This window comes from Mastigoproctus giganteus, chromosome 13, assembly GCF_048544385.1.
Source record: "Mastigoproctus giganteus isolate SK-2022 chromosome 13, ASM4854438v1, whole genome shotgun sequence".
NCBI classification, from domain to species: Eukaryota; Metazoa; Arthropoda; class Arachnida; order Uropygi; family Thelyphonidae; genus Mastigoproctus; species Mastigoproctus giganteus.
Window position 1 is genome coordinate 117653015 of NC_143587.1, and position 20511 is coordinate 117673525.

The window sequence follows — 20511 nt, forward strand, 5'->3', positions numbered from 1 at the left end:
AAGAACGAAAGTCAGCCGTCAAAACATAATCTAAGCAGCCAATCGCCAGTATTACAAGACCGCAGCAAAAACATCAACAAACCCTCGCCGGAATGCCCCTTATCAGTACGCTAGACAGGCCGCTGATCCAATACTCTCGCACTACACTAACACACGGAATTGTGGGTAAGAGCAGAAAGCTCATTGATTAAACGTGGTACAGAGTGGTTACCGCTGTGTTTGTCAGCCATTTTGGAAAGAGTCAAGGTGTGCTTGCTATAGCAATGGCGTCTCCCCAAAAGGCTTCCGATAACGATGCTTGGGCACTTTTAGCCTTGAAATCTGCCCCAACTAGCCCGTCAAAAGTTCAGTGGAGTCCCGAACCAAAAGAAACTGCCATAGCTAGGTTAGAAGGCAGAGAGTTTGAGTATATGATAAGACAGAACCGAATAACGATCGGTCGCAACAGTAGCCGAGGGGAAGTAGACGTAAATATGGGGCATTCGAGTTTCATCTCTAGGAGGCATATAGAGATATATTTCGAAACGCCCCATTTTTATATGATTTGTAATGGAAAGAATGGCGTTTTTGTCGATGGTGTTTTTCAAAGGAAAGGTGCGCCGCCTCTGCAACTCCAAAAAACGTGAGTATCTAAGTCTATCTTGTTTGTTTACACTTTGTGCAACCATGAGCACGTTGCGTACATTAGGCTAAATGTTGTTGCTAAGCCTAATCTCCCAATGAAAACTATGAACTCGGCACCACGACGCTGTAACGAATCATGCCGATGTCACGTGTATCTTGGTTGTCGCTGTTTTTATAAATTAGCAAAAAAAAAAAAGTAAATGATTTTGTTAGTAAATGATTTTATTATATTATTCCATATGAAATAATGAGAAACCGTGTTTATAGTTGGAAATAATAGGATTTTAGTATAGATGATTGGTATGTGTTATTGATAAACAAACATGGGTGGTATATCAAAACAAACAAAGCATTGTGGTAGAATGAATTAAGTCTTACTTTCACTCTGTCTCTTGAAATATTTATGTTTATTATACAGTTTTTTCTCAATTTGACACATTTTTCTAGGTAGGAACGTACGTTCCTGAATACTTAGAAATATATAAATAGAACGCCTGTTTTATGTTTTTATGAAGGAAAACTAAATAACTTCATTCAAATTTGTATTACTCTTCAGACAACAAAAAAGTTCGAAATACATTTAAATATTTAAAGCTTTTACTGGTATAAAAGTGTAATATAAGTGATTTTGCTAGTGTTTTAACACTAACGAAGCCCTCTATAATTAAATTTTAACGTAAATTAAAATTTTAAAGGGTTGTTTAATGTGACGAGACCCTTTTTTTTTTTTTTTTTTTTTTTTTTTTTTAAATAAGAAACTCTTCGGAAGCTTAGAATAATCATTATTCTGGGAGAATTTACAGATTATCGCTGCTTAAAACGAACCTTTTGATTCGAAATTTGTTTAGATGCAAATTTGAAATCCAGCATATTGTCAGATGATGTGGAGAATGAACTAGAGTTACATGACCGGTACTAATACAGTGCGAAAATTTTCAGTCGCATAGCAAATTACTAGATAGAATAAAAAAAAAAAAAAAAAAAATATATATATATATATATATATATATATAGTTTACTGTAGGAAGGTTGTACATAGTATTATTGAAATTATTATTAAAAACATATGTAGTAATTTTGAATGACAATAAAATCAATATAACTTCTATTTGAAAGGGTTAGGGAAGCGTCATTGTACACAATTTCTGCAGAAAATTCAAATTTAATTAAATTCTGTTATATATTATATTTAAGAAGCTTTTAATGCATGTTATATTTGTTTAATTTGATTTATACTTCCAAAAATTAATTTATCTAATTCAAAATTTTAATTGCAACAGTTTCTAAACTTTAGTTTGTATTAAAAATATGCTTTTATTTTCCTTAAAAAAAAAGATTTAGTCATAGTATTGGTGACTATATAGATGGTAGAAGAATTCTGATAACTGTATATGTAACTTTCCTATGGTGGAATGTCATTGTTGTTAGCACCCCCCCCCACCAGTCTTACAGGTCGAATCCAGTTTTCTTTGGGGTGGGAGGAACTAACTGGGTAATATATTATTTTTTCATATCCCTTTGCAGACAGAGATGCAATGAAATTCTTTTATTTTAAATTATATCTGTGGGAAAGTAGTCTTCATTTTCACTTTGACTTGATAACAGAATCCCAAAGTGGATTCATAAATATTCTTTTAGTGGCATGGTGTGCAAGTATATCAAGAACTGGAAATTGGTGAAATAATGAGCGCTCACTTCTTTAGTGAACTATAATGCTGTCCTTATGATACCATCAGCCTCACATACCAACAAGCTTGGTATGTGAGGCTGATGGTATCATAAGGACAGCATTACAGGAGTTCTCTGAAGTAGTACAGGAAAACGTGTGAGAATAATCTATAATTCTTTAAGAAATTAAAGGCAGATTACACTCCGTGAAGATTTAAGTACTCATTATATCACCAATTTCCAGTTTAAAAGTGGATTCAGAAATGTAATCTGTAACTAAACATTAGTTTAGTATATTCACTATTCTGAATATACAAATCTTCTATAGATTTCTCAACATTACAAATTGTTGGTTTTAAAATGTGCAGTTAATATTTTAATTAATTTTAAATTTAAATCTAATTTTAAACTGTTATTTAATGAACCCAACATTTTTTATGGACACCACATAGAAAGCTATGTTTAAACTTCCAAATATCTTCCTTTGGTTTATTTTTTTCCCACAACGTTTACAAACTTTTAAAGTATAACATGGGACCAGTTTTAACAAATTATTTGGTTAGTGCTGTTTCTAGGTTCTCTGTAGTATAAGGTATGTTCATGTCAGATGGCATCTGGAATTTCTCCTATCTCCGTGTGTGTCCGCTGTATTGAGGACAGTACACTGTCAAGCCAGACACTTGAAAGTGTGTGGCCATGTCTGTACAGTGTGATGTGCTGTGTCCATTGTCCGGCTTATTGACTGCCAGGCCCCTAGTGGGGCACAACGTTGCCCATACCTCGCCATGTGGAGGCTAGCTGGTTGCGTCCAGTATCACAACAAGTTGCTCTGGCAGGTCCTACTACCTAGTTTCCTGGGATTTCAGTGGCTAAGACCTAAAAAAAAAAAAAAAAAAATTCACGCATTTGACATTAATGCTTAATGAGATTGCTGTTAGGAAATCGCTGGTTGGGGTTGAATGCTAGAGAGACGTGTTAAAAGGCCTAATAAGTTGGACAAAATTTTGATGTTATTAAATTTAGACATGTGAGGCTATGCATTAGATGAAAGATAATAGTGGGAGGGAGGGAGGGGAGGCTGAAGACTGGGGGAGTAGAAATAAGGGGTCAATAGAAGAGATGACCCTTGCTAGGCAGTGTGGCATGTTCATGCCACACCAGAGGGTAGTTTGGATGGCAGGTGGGGGAGGTGCCGAAAAGTTACCTTTCCCTGCCAGGGATAGGGGTTGGAAGCAGGCTAGTCTAGGTGTCCAGCCTGGGTTGCCATATGGCTTAGGTAGTGATCAGCTGCTATCCTGATCTTTGTTCCAATATCTTGGTTGCCCTTTCCTTGTGGTGCTGGTCAGTTTGTTACATCCATGTGTTCTCTATAGTGTGAGGTAACCTGGTATAGATTGGCCTTTTAAATATATGTAAATATATATCCTTCCCCTCAAAAAAAAAAAAAAAAAAAAAAAAAGATCATCTGCAGGATTAAAACTAGTGATCTGGGTTGTCAGTCTCTACTGAACAGATTTAGCATTAGTAGAGGCATTTGATGCAAGAAAGCAAGCTTATGCAGCATCAGCCAAAAAAAAAAAAATAATAATAAATAAATAAATAAAAAATAGCCACTTCCACTTCACCCCTCTGTTAGTTCAAAATACCTGTCCAGCTGAGCCTTAAACTTATTTAGGCTATCAACTTCCACGACAAGGGATGGAAGTCTATTCCACCAACCAACCACCCGCTGGCTAAAGGCAAATTTCCTCACGTCTATCCTACATCTGTCTTTCCTCAATTTGAATTTATGCCCTCTCAGGTGATTATTCTGAGCAAGAGGAAGGATCCTATCAGCATTGAGCATGCTCAAACCATTCAAGGCTTTATACACCTCTATCAGATCACCTCGCCGGTGCCTAGTCTCCAGACACTGTAATTTGCAAAACTTAAGCCTTTCTTCGTAAGAGCACCCCCCTTGTTCCATTCACTAATCTTGTTGCCCTTCTCTGTACTCGTTCCAGCATCTCTACATCCTTCTTGAAATGAGGCCTCAAGGCCTGTATACAGTACTCAAGGTGTGGTCTGACCATTGCCTTATACAATGGAATAATCACCTCCTTATCCCTGTTAGAAAAATTCCTATATATCATCGACAATACACCATGAGCTACTATTGCAGCCCGTCTGCACTGCTCAGAAAACTTCATATCTGCCTGCACAACCACCCCCAGGTCCCTTTCATTCTCTACCATTGTCAGTGTAGTACCACAGAGTTGATACGTTGCTCTGGGGTTGCTGTTTCCCATGTGTAGTACTTTACATTTGTCAATGTTAAACTTCATTTGCCACCTCTCAGCCCATCTGCTCAACCTTTCCAGATCCTGTTGCAGCAGCATAGTGTCAGTAGTGCCTTGACAACCCTGCCAACCTTTGTATCGTCTGCAAACTTGGACATTAAGCTTGATATACCATCATCAATATCATTTATAAATACAGAAAACAATAATGGACCCAATACTGAACCCCGAGGGACTCCACTAATAACATTAGTCCGCGATGAGCAGTGTCCATTGATTTATTGGGAAGATCTTCATTAGAGGGCCAGTATCCAAATTTTTTTTTAGAAATTTTAGAATCCCAGTAGTGCATTTATGCATAGACATCTAGGGACGGACATAGACATACTGGGAACCTTCCTCCTTGTGCCCCAGTATTGTGAGGGATGGGAGAACTGAAAAGATGAAAATTTTTTTTAGAAATTTGTAAAAAAATGATGAAGCAATTTTTTTTAGAAATATATATTATTATTATCCAATTTACAGGTGGTAGATGACTTTCATCAACCGGTGAAATACCACCGCTTTGCTTATTGGAAGCTTGAAGTGGTGAAACCCATGTTTAGTCTCTAGAGCAAAGTTTCCGGCATCCCCCCCCCATACTTCTCCTTCAACCCATGCACGGTACTAAGTACTATAGGTTTTGATACCTTTCGTGTTTGGGGTTTTCATAAAAAATAAAAAAAATAAACAGTTGTGTTTACTAAGATGACCATTGATCTTGAAAATTGCTTCATAGATCCAAAGATTTCATTGGGCAGATTTTCATTATTTTTTGCACATCTAGAGAAATATCTGGAACATCTTAATTAAGTGTATGACACAATTTTGGAATGTAATTGTCATATCCTGAATCCTAAATTCTTACTTTGCATTTTTAGCTTACTTGAAAGTCTTATTGTAAATTTGGGGGGGGGGGGGATTCAATCCAGAACTTGCTTAATATGTGTAGGATTGTTATTTGTTTGACTGACCATGATCTTCTGCCTTTAGAAGATTAGCAGCTCGTCTCTCAAAATACTTACTTTGATAGAAGCATGTTTTGAAGATTGGGAGAGTTGAATTGTTTAGGCCATTTTCTTTAGATCATCATTACACTCGAATGTTTGTAATAAAGCTTTATTACAAGAATTCTTTACAAACTAAAGTTTGGAAATTCCTTTCAAAAATATGCTTTTCCTTAAAAAAAAAAAAAAAAAGTCATAATACTGGTGACTACGCAGTGTCATAATTGGAAAACAAGACTGATATTATGAGATGAGTGCTGGTGATACCATCTATTAGAAGTAAACATGAAATGAAAGAGTGATTGTTCCTTGAGCACTGCAATAAAGGTCAGTGGAAATTTCTGCCATTTCAGAATGTAGTGTGAGCTGAACTGCATGTCTCTCCTATGTCTATGTTGTGGAGGGACAATGGAACAAAGGGCAAACATCAAGTTTTATACTATAATAATTAATGATAAACACCAGCCAAGAAATTAAACTGAAAATTTACTATAAAATAAAATAATATACAATGAAATGTAATGAAAATAAAATAAGATACAATAAAGATTAAAATATAGTTACAATATAGTTAAAATATAGTTAAAAGCAGTAAAATTATCTAAAATAAACTGGGTTAAAAGCGATGAAACCTGGAGCTTTCGGAGACTGCCATCTCCGTCATCAACAGCATACTACTAGTGCTAAGACACATCCTTAAGTAGCAGGTCCATGGCACTCATGCACGTAGTCATCAGACACATGATCTACATTCTCCATGCGCGTATCGAAATGGAAGTGGCTCGGGAACTTGTCAAACAGAACCGGTCATCCCTTCTGAGGACAACTGCCTCAAACAGGGGGTGTAAACGGGTCCCCCTGTCCCTATTAATAGTATTGTGACTGGATGAACCGATTTGCAAGCTCTCGAGCCACTTGCGTTCCCAAAATCCATGGGTGCGGTCAGTAATGACCGCGTCTTCAGGGGAGATCCGATGCTGCTTTTTCCAGAAATGCTCTGCCACAGCAGACCTCGCATAGTTAGCAGTCTTGATAGCGGTCGTGTGTTCCCCCAGACGGTCCTTTAAACGTCGCCCTGTTTCCCCCACATAACATCAAGTTTTGTTTGACTGGGCAAAAGTGCCACAGAAATGTTTCAAATGATGAAGCAAGTATATAGAGAGAATTGTCAGTCTTATGCATGTGTGTTTGAGCGGCATAAACATTTTGCCCATGGAAGAGAATTACTGGAAGATGACAAACATCTGGGCCTGGCAAAAATGGTTTGAATGCCAGAATTTGAAAATGTGCAGGAAATTACCGGTGACCGATGTGCTATACTCTGGATGAGTTCAGAAGATCTGTGCATTAATAATAAAACTATTCAACAAATAATAACCCAGGATTTGAAGAAAACAAAAGTCTGTGCATGGTTTGTTTCCACATTCATTAACAGACTGTTAACAACAGGCATGAGTTGAACGCTACAGAAAACTTATTGAGGCCGCTGAAAGTAAACCCATTTTCCCAAATTTGATCGTTACAGGTGATGGTTTTCAGTATGAACCCACAACGAAGTGATAAAGTTCAGAGTAGAAGTTGAAAAACTCCCAAAGCCAAGAAAGTTCATCAAGAATGGTCAAAAATCAAAACCATTCTCATCGTTTTCTACAACAGCAAGGGAATTGTGCACAAAGAGTTCGAGTTCATGACCAATGGCCATAGTGTTGGCCATTGGTCATGAACATTTGAAAGCATTTTTTTTCTTTCAAATGTTCATGGTGGATGTTACAGATATATGTATCAAGCAAAGAGTGGTGATTGAATTTCTTACCAAGGAAGAAGTGACTCCTATCAAAATCCATATGCGTCTCAAAAATGTTTATGGTGACAATACTGTAGATGTGAGTAGAGTTAGACATTGGGTAAGTCACTTTAAGAGTGAGGAAAGTGACATTGTTGACAAGCCAGTGAGTGACAACAGGCAACAAGAGCTGGATCGACACACTTATCAAAGAGGACCGCATCACAACACGCAAATTGTGCGATACAGTAGGTATAGGGAAATCTGCTATGATAACCATCATAAAAGGCTACAACAAGGTTTGTGCTCAGTGGGTCCCAAAAATGCTGACACATGAGCACAAAGAAGCCCTGAAAGTCATCTGTATGGAACTTCTCCAGCACTACGAAAGTGAAGGAGAGGGTTTTCTTTCATGCGTAGTTATAGGTGATGAAACCTGGGTCCACCGTTATGACCCTGAAACAAAGAGACAATCGACGGAGTGGCACCATCAAAATTCACCACTCAAGAAGTTCAAAAGACAGCCTTCTGTCGGTAAAGTCATGGCGACGGTGTTTTGGGACAAAGATGGGGCTTCTTGGAGGGTGGCACCACAATCAACTCAGATCTAAATTTGGAAACGTTGAAAAAGTTGAAAGCCCACATCCATAGAGTTTGACTAGACAAATACCTTAACGAGATTCTTCTCCATGACAATGCATGACCCCACACCAATCTGCGCATGATGGAGGCCATTGCAAAACTGGGGTGCACTGTTCTTCCTCACCCGTCTCATAGCTCGAACCTTGCACCTTCCAACTATCACCTCTTCGGTCTGCTGAACGATACATTCTGTGGAAATCCATTTTGCAGACAACAATCAGCTCAAGCAGTGTTCGCTGTTTGCGAAGCCCTCTGGAGAAAGAGTAAGGACTTTTACAGGATTGGAATATAGCATCTGACTCAGAGATGGTGGAAGTGCATAGAAAATGATGGTGACTTTGTGGAAAAATAACAGTATGTTTATTAATGATTGAGGATTAATTGATGTAAAAGGCATAGTTGTAGTAATTAAATTTTCTGAGGAAAAAAATAGGAGGCATTATTTTTGTATCGCTCCTCGTGTCTGTACATTTTGAAACATTTGTTGCACTGTCGTGTGTGGCCTCAGTATGGAAAAGACAGTAGTTCGTTACTCTTGCACGACAACACACCAGGCCACAAGGTTCTCATTGTTTGGGAGTTTTTGGCTAGCAAAAGAAGTTTGCTTACTTCTTGAACCCACCGTATTCACCAGACTTAGCCCTATGCAACTTTTTTTTTTTTTTTTTGTTCCTGATGCTCACGGCACCACTGGAAGGCTGTTATTTTCATGATATCAACACCATTCAAAGAGCTATGATGAGAACATTGAGCAGTATACCAATCACAGCCTTCCACCAGTTTTTTTTCCAGTTACTTTGTGATTGTTGCATTCAGTGTGTGGATGTGGTAGGAAGTTACTTTGAATAAACTAAGGTTTGTTTACTCATATGTAGGATCATTATATTTTCTTAGCATTAGTCTCATTTTCCAATTACGATGCTGTGTATATGGATGTTGTTATTTAGGATGGGGAGAAGCTAAGGTGGTAATAATTTTTTTATTTATCACTTTGCCTAAAAAGTTTACCCCTTGTAACAAAAAAAACCATAAAAAAAAGGAAAATAGCTGTCTAGATTTCAGAAAGATATATATTTTTTTTAATATGTACCCAGACTTTTTTACATTACAAAATGATAAGATTATACAAATTTAACGAGTAGTAAGGCTAATTTGACTATCATATTGAAGTTATATTTTGAGAGACTCAAAATATAACTTCAATTACATTATCAAAAAAAAAGTGCAAACATTACTCTGGCGATCTAGTCTGTACTTATGAGATGTAGACACATCTCATTATGCTGCCAAATCTCATCTAAATATACAGTATATAGTAAAATGCTGTTATTTCTGCTTTTTTTTTTAACATAATTAATTAAATTTTTTTTTTTTATGATTTGCTGATTGTTCACATATCAGTATTTTTTTTTTTTTTTTTTAATTTAGTGCTATTTAGTTGTATGTAGTGCATGCATTTTTCAAAACTAAGGGTTTGAAATTTTTGCTAAGGCTTATTAGCATATAAAATTATCTAGGAAAAGAAGTTGTTCTTATTTTTAATTCTAGTTGATGAATGATAATTTTATCATAGTGTGAAGTGGATTGTAGTGTACATTTTTAGAGAGACTGGGAGAAGAAAATTAATCAGTTTATATATATGGGGTAGTGCATAAAATTTTGACATATTTGTATCATCAGTTAAAACTGAACTGTTAGTTGAATTTCATTTAAAGTTGGGAGTAGTTTGTGGAAAATTTACTGGAGAGCAACAGTAAGTCATAGCACTTTATATGCTCATGAATCACGCAACTTTCATCATTGGTAAGCAAAATGGCAGAGGTTGTGCTTTACTAAAGCTGTGCTTTTTATCACCAAAACAAAGAGTGCAACTGCTGTGCAGAAAAGATTTTGGAGTGTATTTTTTTTGAAACATGATACTTTGTTTATCCCAACAGTTTGAAGAGGAAGGCTCTGTAAAACACAAAAACGAAAAACATTGACTCATGCAGCCAATGTTCATTCTCTAGAAAATTTTGAAGCCCTCAGAGTTGCAGTGTATCATAGAATGAATGAATATTAGCAAAGAATTATATGTTTATACGAACACTAGAAGGAAAGGAATGAACTGTATTAGCCCACTTCACGGCAGCAGTAATATGTGAATTTTCGTACAAGAAATTTTGATAAATTTCTAGTACGTGTTGGCCAGAATTTTCTTCATTCCTCCTGCAAAGCAGCAGCCAGTGCCAGTATAGAAGAAGGCTGTTTTAGTGACAGTCTAATCTAGTGTTCCGAACTGATGGGTGCTCTTGAGACAGCCAGGCTAACTTTTCAGTGTTACAGTCCACAAACCAATTCTGTTTGACCTAATAGAGGACTAGTTTGTGGTATGACATGGAGCATTATCATGCTAATACTGACAGGATCCATTTCTGTAGTGTTGTCACATTGTATGTCATGCCTAATTGTCCAAGTAGATCAAGAATGAAAACCAAACTAGCTGAAACAGTTCTGTACCATCAAACTTCATGGTTGAGCCAATACACTTCAATAGGATGCACTGGCTGGGCAATCTTTCTCTCTCTCTGCCCATGTCCATGGGAATTAAACCTTGTGTAGCAAGAGTCATCACTCTACAGCACCTTCTGCCACTGTTTGTGAACATTGGGAATGACACTGCTCCAAACATAGCTCTTATTGGTGACCATGATACTGGGCTTATGTGCAGCTGTTCTACCATCAAATACAAGGCTGTGTAGCTCTCTAAAGATGGTTGATGTACTGGTGGATGTTTCTGTATCTTGAATCTGCTTCTTTATTTTCTGCAGATACCACTGCAAGGCAGTGTTATCTGTGGAAAACATTAAGGAGCAGGTTGTCCTCTTTATGGTTTTTTTAAAATATTTGTTAGTTTTTATCCTATGATTTATAGGGCATTTGCTAGTAATGCAAATGATGTCATTATCCATCTATATAAGATTATGGTTGGCCTACATTTGGAGTATGGTATTCAGGTGAAGAGCACCCATGTTAGTGATGAGTGCAAATCAATGCCCATGTGAAGAATGATGTAGAAGGTATGGACCATAAAGTCCGACAATTAGACATCAAAGGGAAGATCTTATTGAGGTGTATAAAGTGCTGGGATTGTTAACATGATTGAGAAAGGTCTGTTCTCCCTCATAGATGAAACCGGAATAGGGGAAGGGGGCACAAATATAAAATCTCAGGGAATAATAGAAAATCGAATCTCATAAAATTCTGTGATATTCAATGTTCAGTAAATTATAGATAGGACACTGGGCCTTCCTTGTCACCTGTCTATACTGCTTGGTGAACTTCGAGTCTGCCTATACTATAACTCCCAACTCCCTTTTTTCCCCTGCTGTTTTTTTATTGAACTTCACCAAGTTTATGAGCTATTTTGGGGTTGCTATTCCTCAAGTGTTTTTTGTACAATTACAGCAAGGATTCATTAAGGCAAGATCTTGTCTGACTAATTTGATTGGGTACTATGATGTAAGAAAGGAACTGGATGCAAAAAATAATTTTGACACCATATTTTAGGTTTTTAGCAAAGCTTTTGATGCTGTTCTACCGGAAAGACTGCCATACAAATTGAAACACTGTCATTAGGAGTAAGTTATTGCTGTGGATAAAGGGATGATTGAGTGTCTGAAGGCAGAGACTGGTTATTAATGCGCATTGCTCTTCTTGGACTGATGTTATTAGTGGAGTCCCCGAGGATTCAGTGCTGTGCCCATTGTTCTTTTCAAGATTTATTAATGATGCTGAAGGTATATCAAAGCTTAATGTCTAATACAAAGGTCAGTAGGGTGGTTAATGGTAACAGGCATGGTATGCTACTGCAACAAGATCTAGAAAAATTAAGCAGATGGGCTGAGAAGTGGCAGTTAAAGTTTAACATTGACAGATGCAAGGTTCTGCCAATGGGTAGCCCTAATCTAATAATAGCATACCTACTGTGTGGTACAACTCCGAGGGTTGTTGAGAATGAAAAGGACCCAGGTGTAATTGTGCTGTCATATATGAAGTTTTCTAAGTAGTGTAGAAAGGCTGCCTGGATAGGTTATGAGGTGTTTTCAATGATATACACACAACAATTTTGCCAGCAGAGTTAAAGAGGTAATTGTTCTGTTGTATAAGGCTGTGGGGCACGACCCCCAGAGAAGTCATGGGATAAATTAAAGGGGTCGTAGAAATTTTTAAATAAAATTATTTTTTGTGTAGAGACCTTGCTACTCGAATGAAGTCTGAGATACAAATGAACCCTACTGCCACTCTTGTTTTGTTAGGGTGGTTACTCGCGTGATGAAGGTGGTGTTTTTACTTATTGTCCATGTTGGGAATATGCCTTAATTTACTCACTGGCTATGGGACACAGAAAGCATCTGACTAGTGCGACTGCACAGTACCACTCAATTGCTGAATGGTAATCCCTCTAGCTCTTACTTCATGCTTCCTGCAGCACAAATTCTCGTATTGCCTAAAGGCAAGAGGTGTGAATATGCGATTGGAGTAAATACAGGAACTCCCTAACTTACGTAAGGGTTGCATTCCGCGGAATGCTATGTAAGTCGGAATTTCCCTAAATAAGCATTTAGGGAAATTCCGCACTCGCAACTATGCGCACTAAATTTGATAGAAGCAAAAAAGAAATGTTCGATGAACATGTAAAATAGAATTATTCAATTTTTTTTATCTCACGTGCAGGAAAAATTTCAAAAGGGTACAAAATTACAAAAATTTCAAAATTATGAAATTACAAAAAGAGAGAGGAGACAGGAATAACGTCAGCAAGTTTTACCTTTCAAGCATCGTTTCCAGAATTAACTCTCCAGCTGATAAGCATGCCGCTGCAGAAGTTGAGGGCTGTGGAGATTTAGAAGGGGTTTTTTCGAACACATCACAAAATTTCTCTGCAGCTGCAGAATCGGCATTGGCAACTTTAATGTCTTCGAAACCAGTGCGATGTTTCAACGTATTAATCCACCATTTCTTGCCATGAACTTGGCTCGGGACTCGCTGTACTTATCCTTAATATCCTCATAAATACTTTTTGCTTGAATGGCCATTGGACTCAGGGGCACTCGCTTCTGAATATGATTTTCCATCCATATAATTAATAGCTTTTCCATCTTCGATATAGCACCTGAATGATGTTTTGTGATCACTGTTGGGGCAGACTGGCCCCAGTGTGAAATACATTGATCCTTTAACATGTTCTTTTATACTCGCACTGTCCCTTAAAATAGTATTCACTGTTGAACTAGCGAGACCTAATTCTGTGCAATAGATGACAAACTTTGTCGTGCTTCGTACTTTTTAATTAATCATCTTCATTTCTAAATAAATTTCGTTTCCTAGCACTGCCAGCACTTGCACTTTTCGTTGGTCGCTTTCCTCTTGTCATTATAATACGTAAATAGGAATGAAGAGATGATTCTGAAAATTTATTTATGTTTTTTATATGATTGAAGATTTCAGTGAAGGGGGAACACATTTCACCATAATAACGTAAAAACCCACAGAATTCCAGTTATCGGGATTATTGCAAATGCAATAAGATAGTTTACTACAACCGTTTATAATTGATTACACTAATAGAAAAGACCAATAAACCGGAGAGTGCAAATTGTTTTTATTATTTTATGGTATTGACCTCCAGAAATGTGTTTTTTGAAAAATATCACAAAAGGCATTCAAAATTGATTCTTATAACAGAACATATGATAACGATGAGAGTGTAGTGCAATTTCCATTATAAAAATGACCAAAATTGTAGAGAGATAAATAGCTTAGTTGTATAGCAAAAATTTCAACTTCCAAGGTCTTGGAATGAATTACCCAAAAAAAAACAATATGTTATTGGGTTCACATTACGATATTATCATGATACTGGCAAAAACTTATGTAAAGTCGAATTTGTGTAAATCGAGTATTACATAAGTCGGGGAGTTCCTGTATAAGTTATATAGCAAGTGTGTTTCAACTTTATTCTGCGTTGTAATTTGGTGCTTTCGTGTCAACTTGGCTGTGTTTTTCATTCTACTGCTACTTTTTATATTGCATGTTTCATTATTATTATCGTTGTTTTTAAGAAGAAAAAATATATGTTTTACCATGGACATTTGGGTAATTAGAACAATATGGCCGAGGAGTGATGTCAATAATGTTCCTATTTTAGAAGCTAATAAGGTAAGAAATATACCACGTGAAACTGACGTTATTTCAAGTCTAATGCAACCACCAATTTCTGATAGAGACCATCATATTCCAAATCAAAAGGAATTAAAAAGAATAGAAAAATTAAGAGGAATTTATGAAGTACAGCTTCACTTACAGTGTTGTTGGTGATGAGCAACGTTCTGTGTGTGTATGCGTGTAATATGTTACGAAAAACTGGCTAAAGAAAACATGAAACCTATTAAATTAACAAGACACATACATACGGAACATCCAGAGCTAATGAAAAAAACTGAATCCTTTTTCACGGAAGTTCTCCCAGCTGCAATAAACATGATTTCAATTATGCATGGAGAAAAAGTACAGCAACGATTCATAATAACTGTAATATGTAATATTCACGATAACTGTAATATGCCACGAGACTGTGTCTCGTGGCATATTACATTTATCGTAGACAACGTAAAATTCAATTCATGAAATCGATCAAAAGTCCAATTTTTGTAGTACAGGTAGATGAATCCACAGATATTTCAAACCTTGCTCAACTTATTGTATGTCAGATACTGCTACGAGTGGATATTTTGGAGGATTTCTATTTTTCTAAGCTTTATTAAAAGTAAAACGATGGCCAAGAAGATTTTTGATGTTATAAATATTTTCTTTCAAACAGATAATCTAATGTGGAACAACTGTTGCGATTTGTACTGATGGTTCAACTACATTCACAGAAGAAAATAAAGGTTTAAAAGGCAACGTAAAGGAAATTACTCCAAATATAACTTTTAATTATTGCATTATACATAGGGAAGCATTAGTAGTGAAGGAAATGCAAACTGATTTCCACGAAGTTTTGAAAGATGCAGTCATCATCATCAGCCATTTTCAATCCACTGCAGGATGAAGGCCTCTCCAGCAACTTTCCAGTTCCTTCTGTTTTGTGCAATGGCCCTCCATTTACTACCCACAAACTCATGAAATTCATCTGTCCATCTCCGTTGTTGTCTTCCAGGTTTTCTTCTAGCTCCTCTTGGGTACCATTCTGTTATTTTGTCATGTCTTTGAGCTATGTGTCCTGCCCAAGACCATTTTAGTTGTTTAGTTTTGATAAGAATGTCCTTTACTTGAGTTTGCTGCCTAATCCACGTGTTTCTCTTCTTATCTAACATTCTGATTCCCAATATAATTTGTTCCATTCTTCGCTGTGTAGTTCTCAGCTTCTCTTCCATTCTTTTGGTAGGTGCCCAAGTTTCACTTCCATAAGTCATGGTGGGGAGTATACATTGGTTCATTATTTTACGTTTCAGACAAATTGGGATGTTGCTCCTCAGTATGTGATTATATTTCCTGAATGCTATCCATCCAAAATTTATTCTTCTCTTGACTTCCAGCCATGTATCATTATTACAGCTAATGACTTGTCCCAGATAAGTATATGATTGCACCTTTTCAGTTACTGCTCCTTCAATCATTATATCCCCTTTCTGTGGCATACTTGTTCATCATTACTTTTGTTTTAGCCATATTCATCTTTAGTCCAAAATCCTTACTAACTCTGCATGACTGATTAAGGTTTTCCTCTAATTCTTTGGGATCGTGGCTTATGATCACAGTTTCATCTGCATATCTTAAATGGTTTAGGTACTTTCCATTCACATTGACTCCTTTCTGCGACCAGTCTAATCTTCTGAAAGCTTCCTCAAGGGCAGCAGTAAACAACTTCGGAGATATTGTGTCTCCTTGTCGAACTCCTTTCTCAATTTTAAATTTACTACTGTCTTTGTCTAGTATAATAAAGGAGGTAGCATTCTCATATATTTTCTTCAAAATCATAATATATGGGGTATCTATGCTTTGTATTTCCAGTGCCTGAAACATTTCCTTATGCTGTATAGAGTCAAATGCCTTTTCATAATCCACAAATGCCCCACATAATGGTGTTTTGTATTCATTTGCTTTCTCCATTAGCTGTGATATTACATGAAGGTGATTCATAGTTGAGAATCCTGTCCTAAAGCTAGCTTGTTCTTTTGGTTGATTCTCATCAAGTATTCTTTCTAATCTGTTACTAATGACCTTGTGAACAACTTGTAGATGTGGGATAACAAGCTAATTGGTCTATAATTTCTGATATATCTCCTTTCTTATGCAGCAAAACTATGATTGCATTATTCCACTCCTTAGGCATCACACCTTTTCTAATGCATTTTGTGAAGAGGCTTGCCAGTTTTTGTGTCATGTCTCTTCCTCCCAATTTTAACAACTCTACAGTAACTTCATCTTCCTTGGGGCTTTCTGGATCGTCATTTTCTTCAACGCATGTTTTACCTCATCAGGAAGTATATTAGGTATGTTGTATGTGTTACTAATTTTCAATCCATCTTCCCCACTGCTGGCATCATTCCCTCACTCCTTGTATAATTCTCTATAGTAGTCTTCTGCTATTTGAATTATGCCTTCTCTGCTATTTATAAGTACACCATCGCTATTCTTCAGTTTCAGTATCATTTGTCTTTCTGTATTATTGCTCACGGTTGCTGATTTCAATCCTTTGTTTTCCCTTAATGCTCGTTCTACTTTTTTTGTGTTAAATTTTCTATTTTCTTATGTCCTCTCTGAGTCTCTTTCTAATGGCTTTGCATAACTCAGTATACTCAATTTTCTCCTTGTCAGTGTTTTTCTTGCTTTTCATTTGTCGTCTTCGGTTCATCATCGCAAGTGTTTCTTGACTAATTTTTTCTTCTTTGGATTTCTTTTTACCTATAGGTTTCTTCGGCTTTATCACTTTCAGAAAGTTGTAATATTCCTTGTCAATATCTTGGTCCTGAGCAGTCTGCAGATGCTCAGTTGAAAGTTGAAAGATTGTAAGTGTGATCAACTTTATTAAAAGTAGGAGCTTAAATAACAGACTTTTCGCTATACTTTGTAATGAAATGAGATCCGCTTATGAAATACTTCTTTTATATACGAAAGTGAGGTGGATTGTCCAGTGGTGAAGTGTTGCGACATCTTTTTGATCTCAAACATGAAGTTTTAGTGTTTTTATCGGATAAAAATCAGAACCTTGCTCAATTGTTTACAAATCAAAAATGGCTTGGGAAAACTTAGTTCCCTTGTTGACATATTTGAAAAACTTAATGATTTAAATTTAAGTCTTCAAGAGCAAGGAACAAATATATTAATACCCAGTGATAAAATAGAAGCTTTCGAAAAGAAGCTTAATCTTTGGAAAACTGAATTTGAGTGTAATAATACGAAATGTTCCCATGTTTTTTTGATTTTGTTCATAGTAATATTGACATTTTGCAATTTACGGATATCATTGCCACCCACCTAACAATGCTAATTAAGAATTTTAACAAATGATTTAATGTATCTTCAGAAAAAAAGTTATATTGGATTCGTGATCCATTTGCTTTTGAAATTTCTTCATGCCCCGAAATTACCAGCAAAAGGAAGATCTTATCGACTTGTCTTCTGACGAAGCATTACATGCTCGTTTCAAGACTACAAGTTGTGAAAAATTTTGGCTTTCTCTTCGAGAAGAGTGTCCAGAATTATTGAAAATGGCAATACAAACAAATATTGCTATCTTTCGGGTCTACATATTTATGTGAGATTGGTTTCTCAAAATTAACAGCCATAAAAACAAAATAGCATTCTAGACGATGACATGGGAGTAGCAATTTCAAATATTGCGCCAAATATGAACCAAATATTATCGGTTACCAAAGTTCATCCTTCTCATTTGTGTTTTGTTCTGTAATTGTTAATTTTTTATTGTTTTGTAATCTTAGTTGAAGAATAAGAATATGATTTGTTGTTTTTGGTGTATTCAAATAAAATATTAAACAATTTTTATGTGTAAATTAAAAGGAAACAATTTTTTTTATTCCTTTCTCAGTACTCTAATAAAATTTTCTAATACATAATTTATAAAATCTCATTTTTCTTCTCTAAAACTCTGGTCATCCTACCTCGGGGTTTACATTGAGGGGTCGCATCCATTTTATATTTAATAAAGGGGGTCGCAAGCAAGGTAAGTTTGCACGCCACTGGTATGAGGCAATGGTTAGGCCACATCTTGAGTAAGCCTTGTTTTAAGAAGGATGTTGATCTGGTTGATAAGTTGCAGAGAAAGGCAACAAGATGAGTGTTGGGAACAAAAGGGGGTATTCCAAATGGGAAAGGCCTGTGTTCTGGAAATTGCAGTGTATGTAAACCAGGCACCTCTGAGAAGACCTGATTTAATGTCTTTAAGGCATTAAGTGGATTGAGTAAATTGAATGCTGATTCATCCTAACCCTTGCTTGTATGATGCACGTGCGTGCACACACACACACACACACACACACACTCACACTCTCACACACACACACACACACACACACACACACACACACACACACACACACACACACACACATGCAAACAAAGGTGACATAAATTTGAATTGAAGGAGCATGGTTGTAGGATAGATGTGTAGAAACTTGGTTTCGGCTGGAGAGTGATTAGTTGTTGGTTCCAAACTTGCATCCAGTGTTGTGGATGCAAGTTTCAAACTATCCAATGGGGTCGTTTGATCTTATCCCTTTGTTGATGTCATTTAAGCAAATCAGAAACAACAGCAATCCCAGAACCAATCCTTGGGGAACTCCATGTTAACCTAGTCTGAAGAATAACCAGTAATCAGAACCTTCTGCCTCTAGTGATCCACCTTAGTGACTGTATTATAATAGCTTGATTAGATTACACTTGATTTTCCCCTAACAGAACTGTGGTATTTATCCTTTCAGATCCCATATCCATCTAAATGTCCCTGCATCATTTGCCACTAAATTTTTTATTATTGCCTCCATGATATTCTTTTTATTATTGCCTCCATGATATTCTCCACCACTGAAAAGTGGTGGAGAATATCATGGAGGCAATAATAAAAATTGTCTATTGTCAAATCAGACTGACTGGTCTATAGTTTTTTGTTAGAATTGCCTTTATGTATTGGTGCACTTCTCTAATCCAACGGAATCTCTCCTGAGCCCTTTGATGCCCTCATAATTAATCTTATGGTTCCATTCATTTTCTTGCCATCTAATCAGAATTACTTTATTCACTTTAGAAGTAGATGGGTCCCTTCCATTCTTAGATGTTCTGGTAAAGCATGTGGGCCCACGCCTGGAGACCTCAGTATACTGTAAGCCAATGTGGTGTGGGCAGTTTACCGACTACAGATCGGACCATGCCCTTAGCCATCTCAACAGCACCGCCCGCACTCTATTCTCCTAAGCTTGGAGCCATTCCAGTTCTGAGGAAGCTAGGCGCACCGAGTTTTCCAGGGTAAAATGTGACCTGGTCAATTGTGTATCTGGGCATGTCGAACCAGATTTCGAAAATCCTCTGGGAATATCGCATGAAATGCGTACAGCTACCTGGTAGGAACTTACGTTCCCTGGTTTCTATTGTGAAAACTCCAACCGCCCATCTTTTGCGTATTGGAGTGGTATACCACGTAACTTGCAAAGATTTTTTTTTTTTTATGTGAATCCCAAACACGAGAGGTATTAGAACCTATAGTACTTAGTACCGTGCTTGGGTTGGAGGTTGAGAAGACGAAAGAAGATATTTGTTGACATTGGACTTGAACTTCTGTAGATTGTAATTTTCAGGAAATACGTATGAAGGAAGGTTGTTCCAGAAAATGGCAGTTGAATGAATAAATGAGGAAGATGAAAAGTTGGTTCTGTGGGTTTGAAGTTGGACAGTAAATGGATGTTGGCTGGTGGCGGCACGTGTTCAGACTGTTTTGAAAGAGAGAGCGGGAATTATAGAAGCCAATTCAGAAGAACAGTGCCCATGGAAGTATTTGTAGAAGAGGCATGCAGCAGAAACAGTGCGTCTATGAGAAAGCGAGTGGAGAGACTCTGTTAGAGATGAATCATTAATTAACCTAACTGCCCTCTTCTGAATGGAATCAAGAAGCCTGAGAGAGGTTTTGGGGGTACCACCCCAGATGTGGGAACAATATTCCATGGCAGGGCAGATTTGCGATTTATACAGAGTGAGCAGCTGTTTGGAAGAAAAGTAACACTGAGAGTGAAAGAGAAAACCAAGTTTTTTAGATGCAGAGGAAGCAATATTTGTAATGTGCTTGTGCCAAGAGAGATTAGAAGTCAGGGTAATCCCCAAAAGAGATATATCATTTTGCCTAGAAATCAGAGTGTCACTAAAGATAAGCATAGGAGCAGAAGAATCCTTTTTGCGAGATATAAGACAAGACTTA

At 36.8% G+C, this 20511-nt stretch overlaps 1 protein-coding gene across 1 annotated transcript in view; it reads left to right on the forward strand.

The window, feature by feature from the left end:
* The first annotated feature begins 240 nt into the window (after positions 1–240).
* The window catches only part of LOC150076390 (forkhead box protein K1-like), a 228315-nt gene continuing 208044 nt past the window's right edge, over positions 241–20511 (forward strand). Inside the window, exon 1 of the mRNA XM_090388139.1 lies at positions 241–622. Within this exon, the coding sequence (XP_090244265.1) occupies positions 264–622 (359 nt within the window). The 5' untranslated portion in view covers positions 241–263. The remainder of the gene's footprint in view (positions 623–20511) is intronic.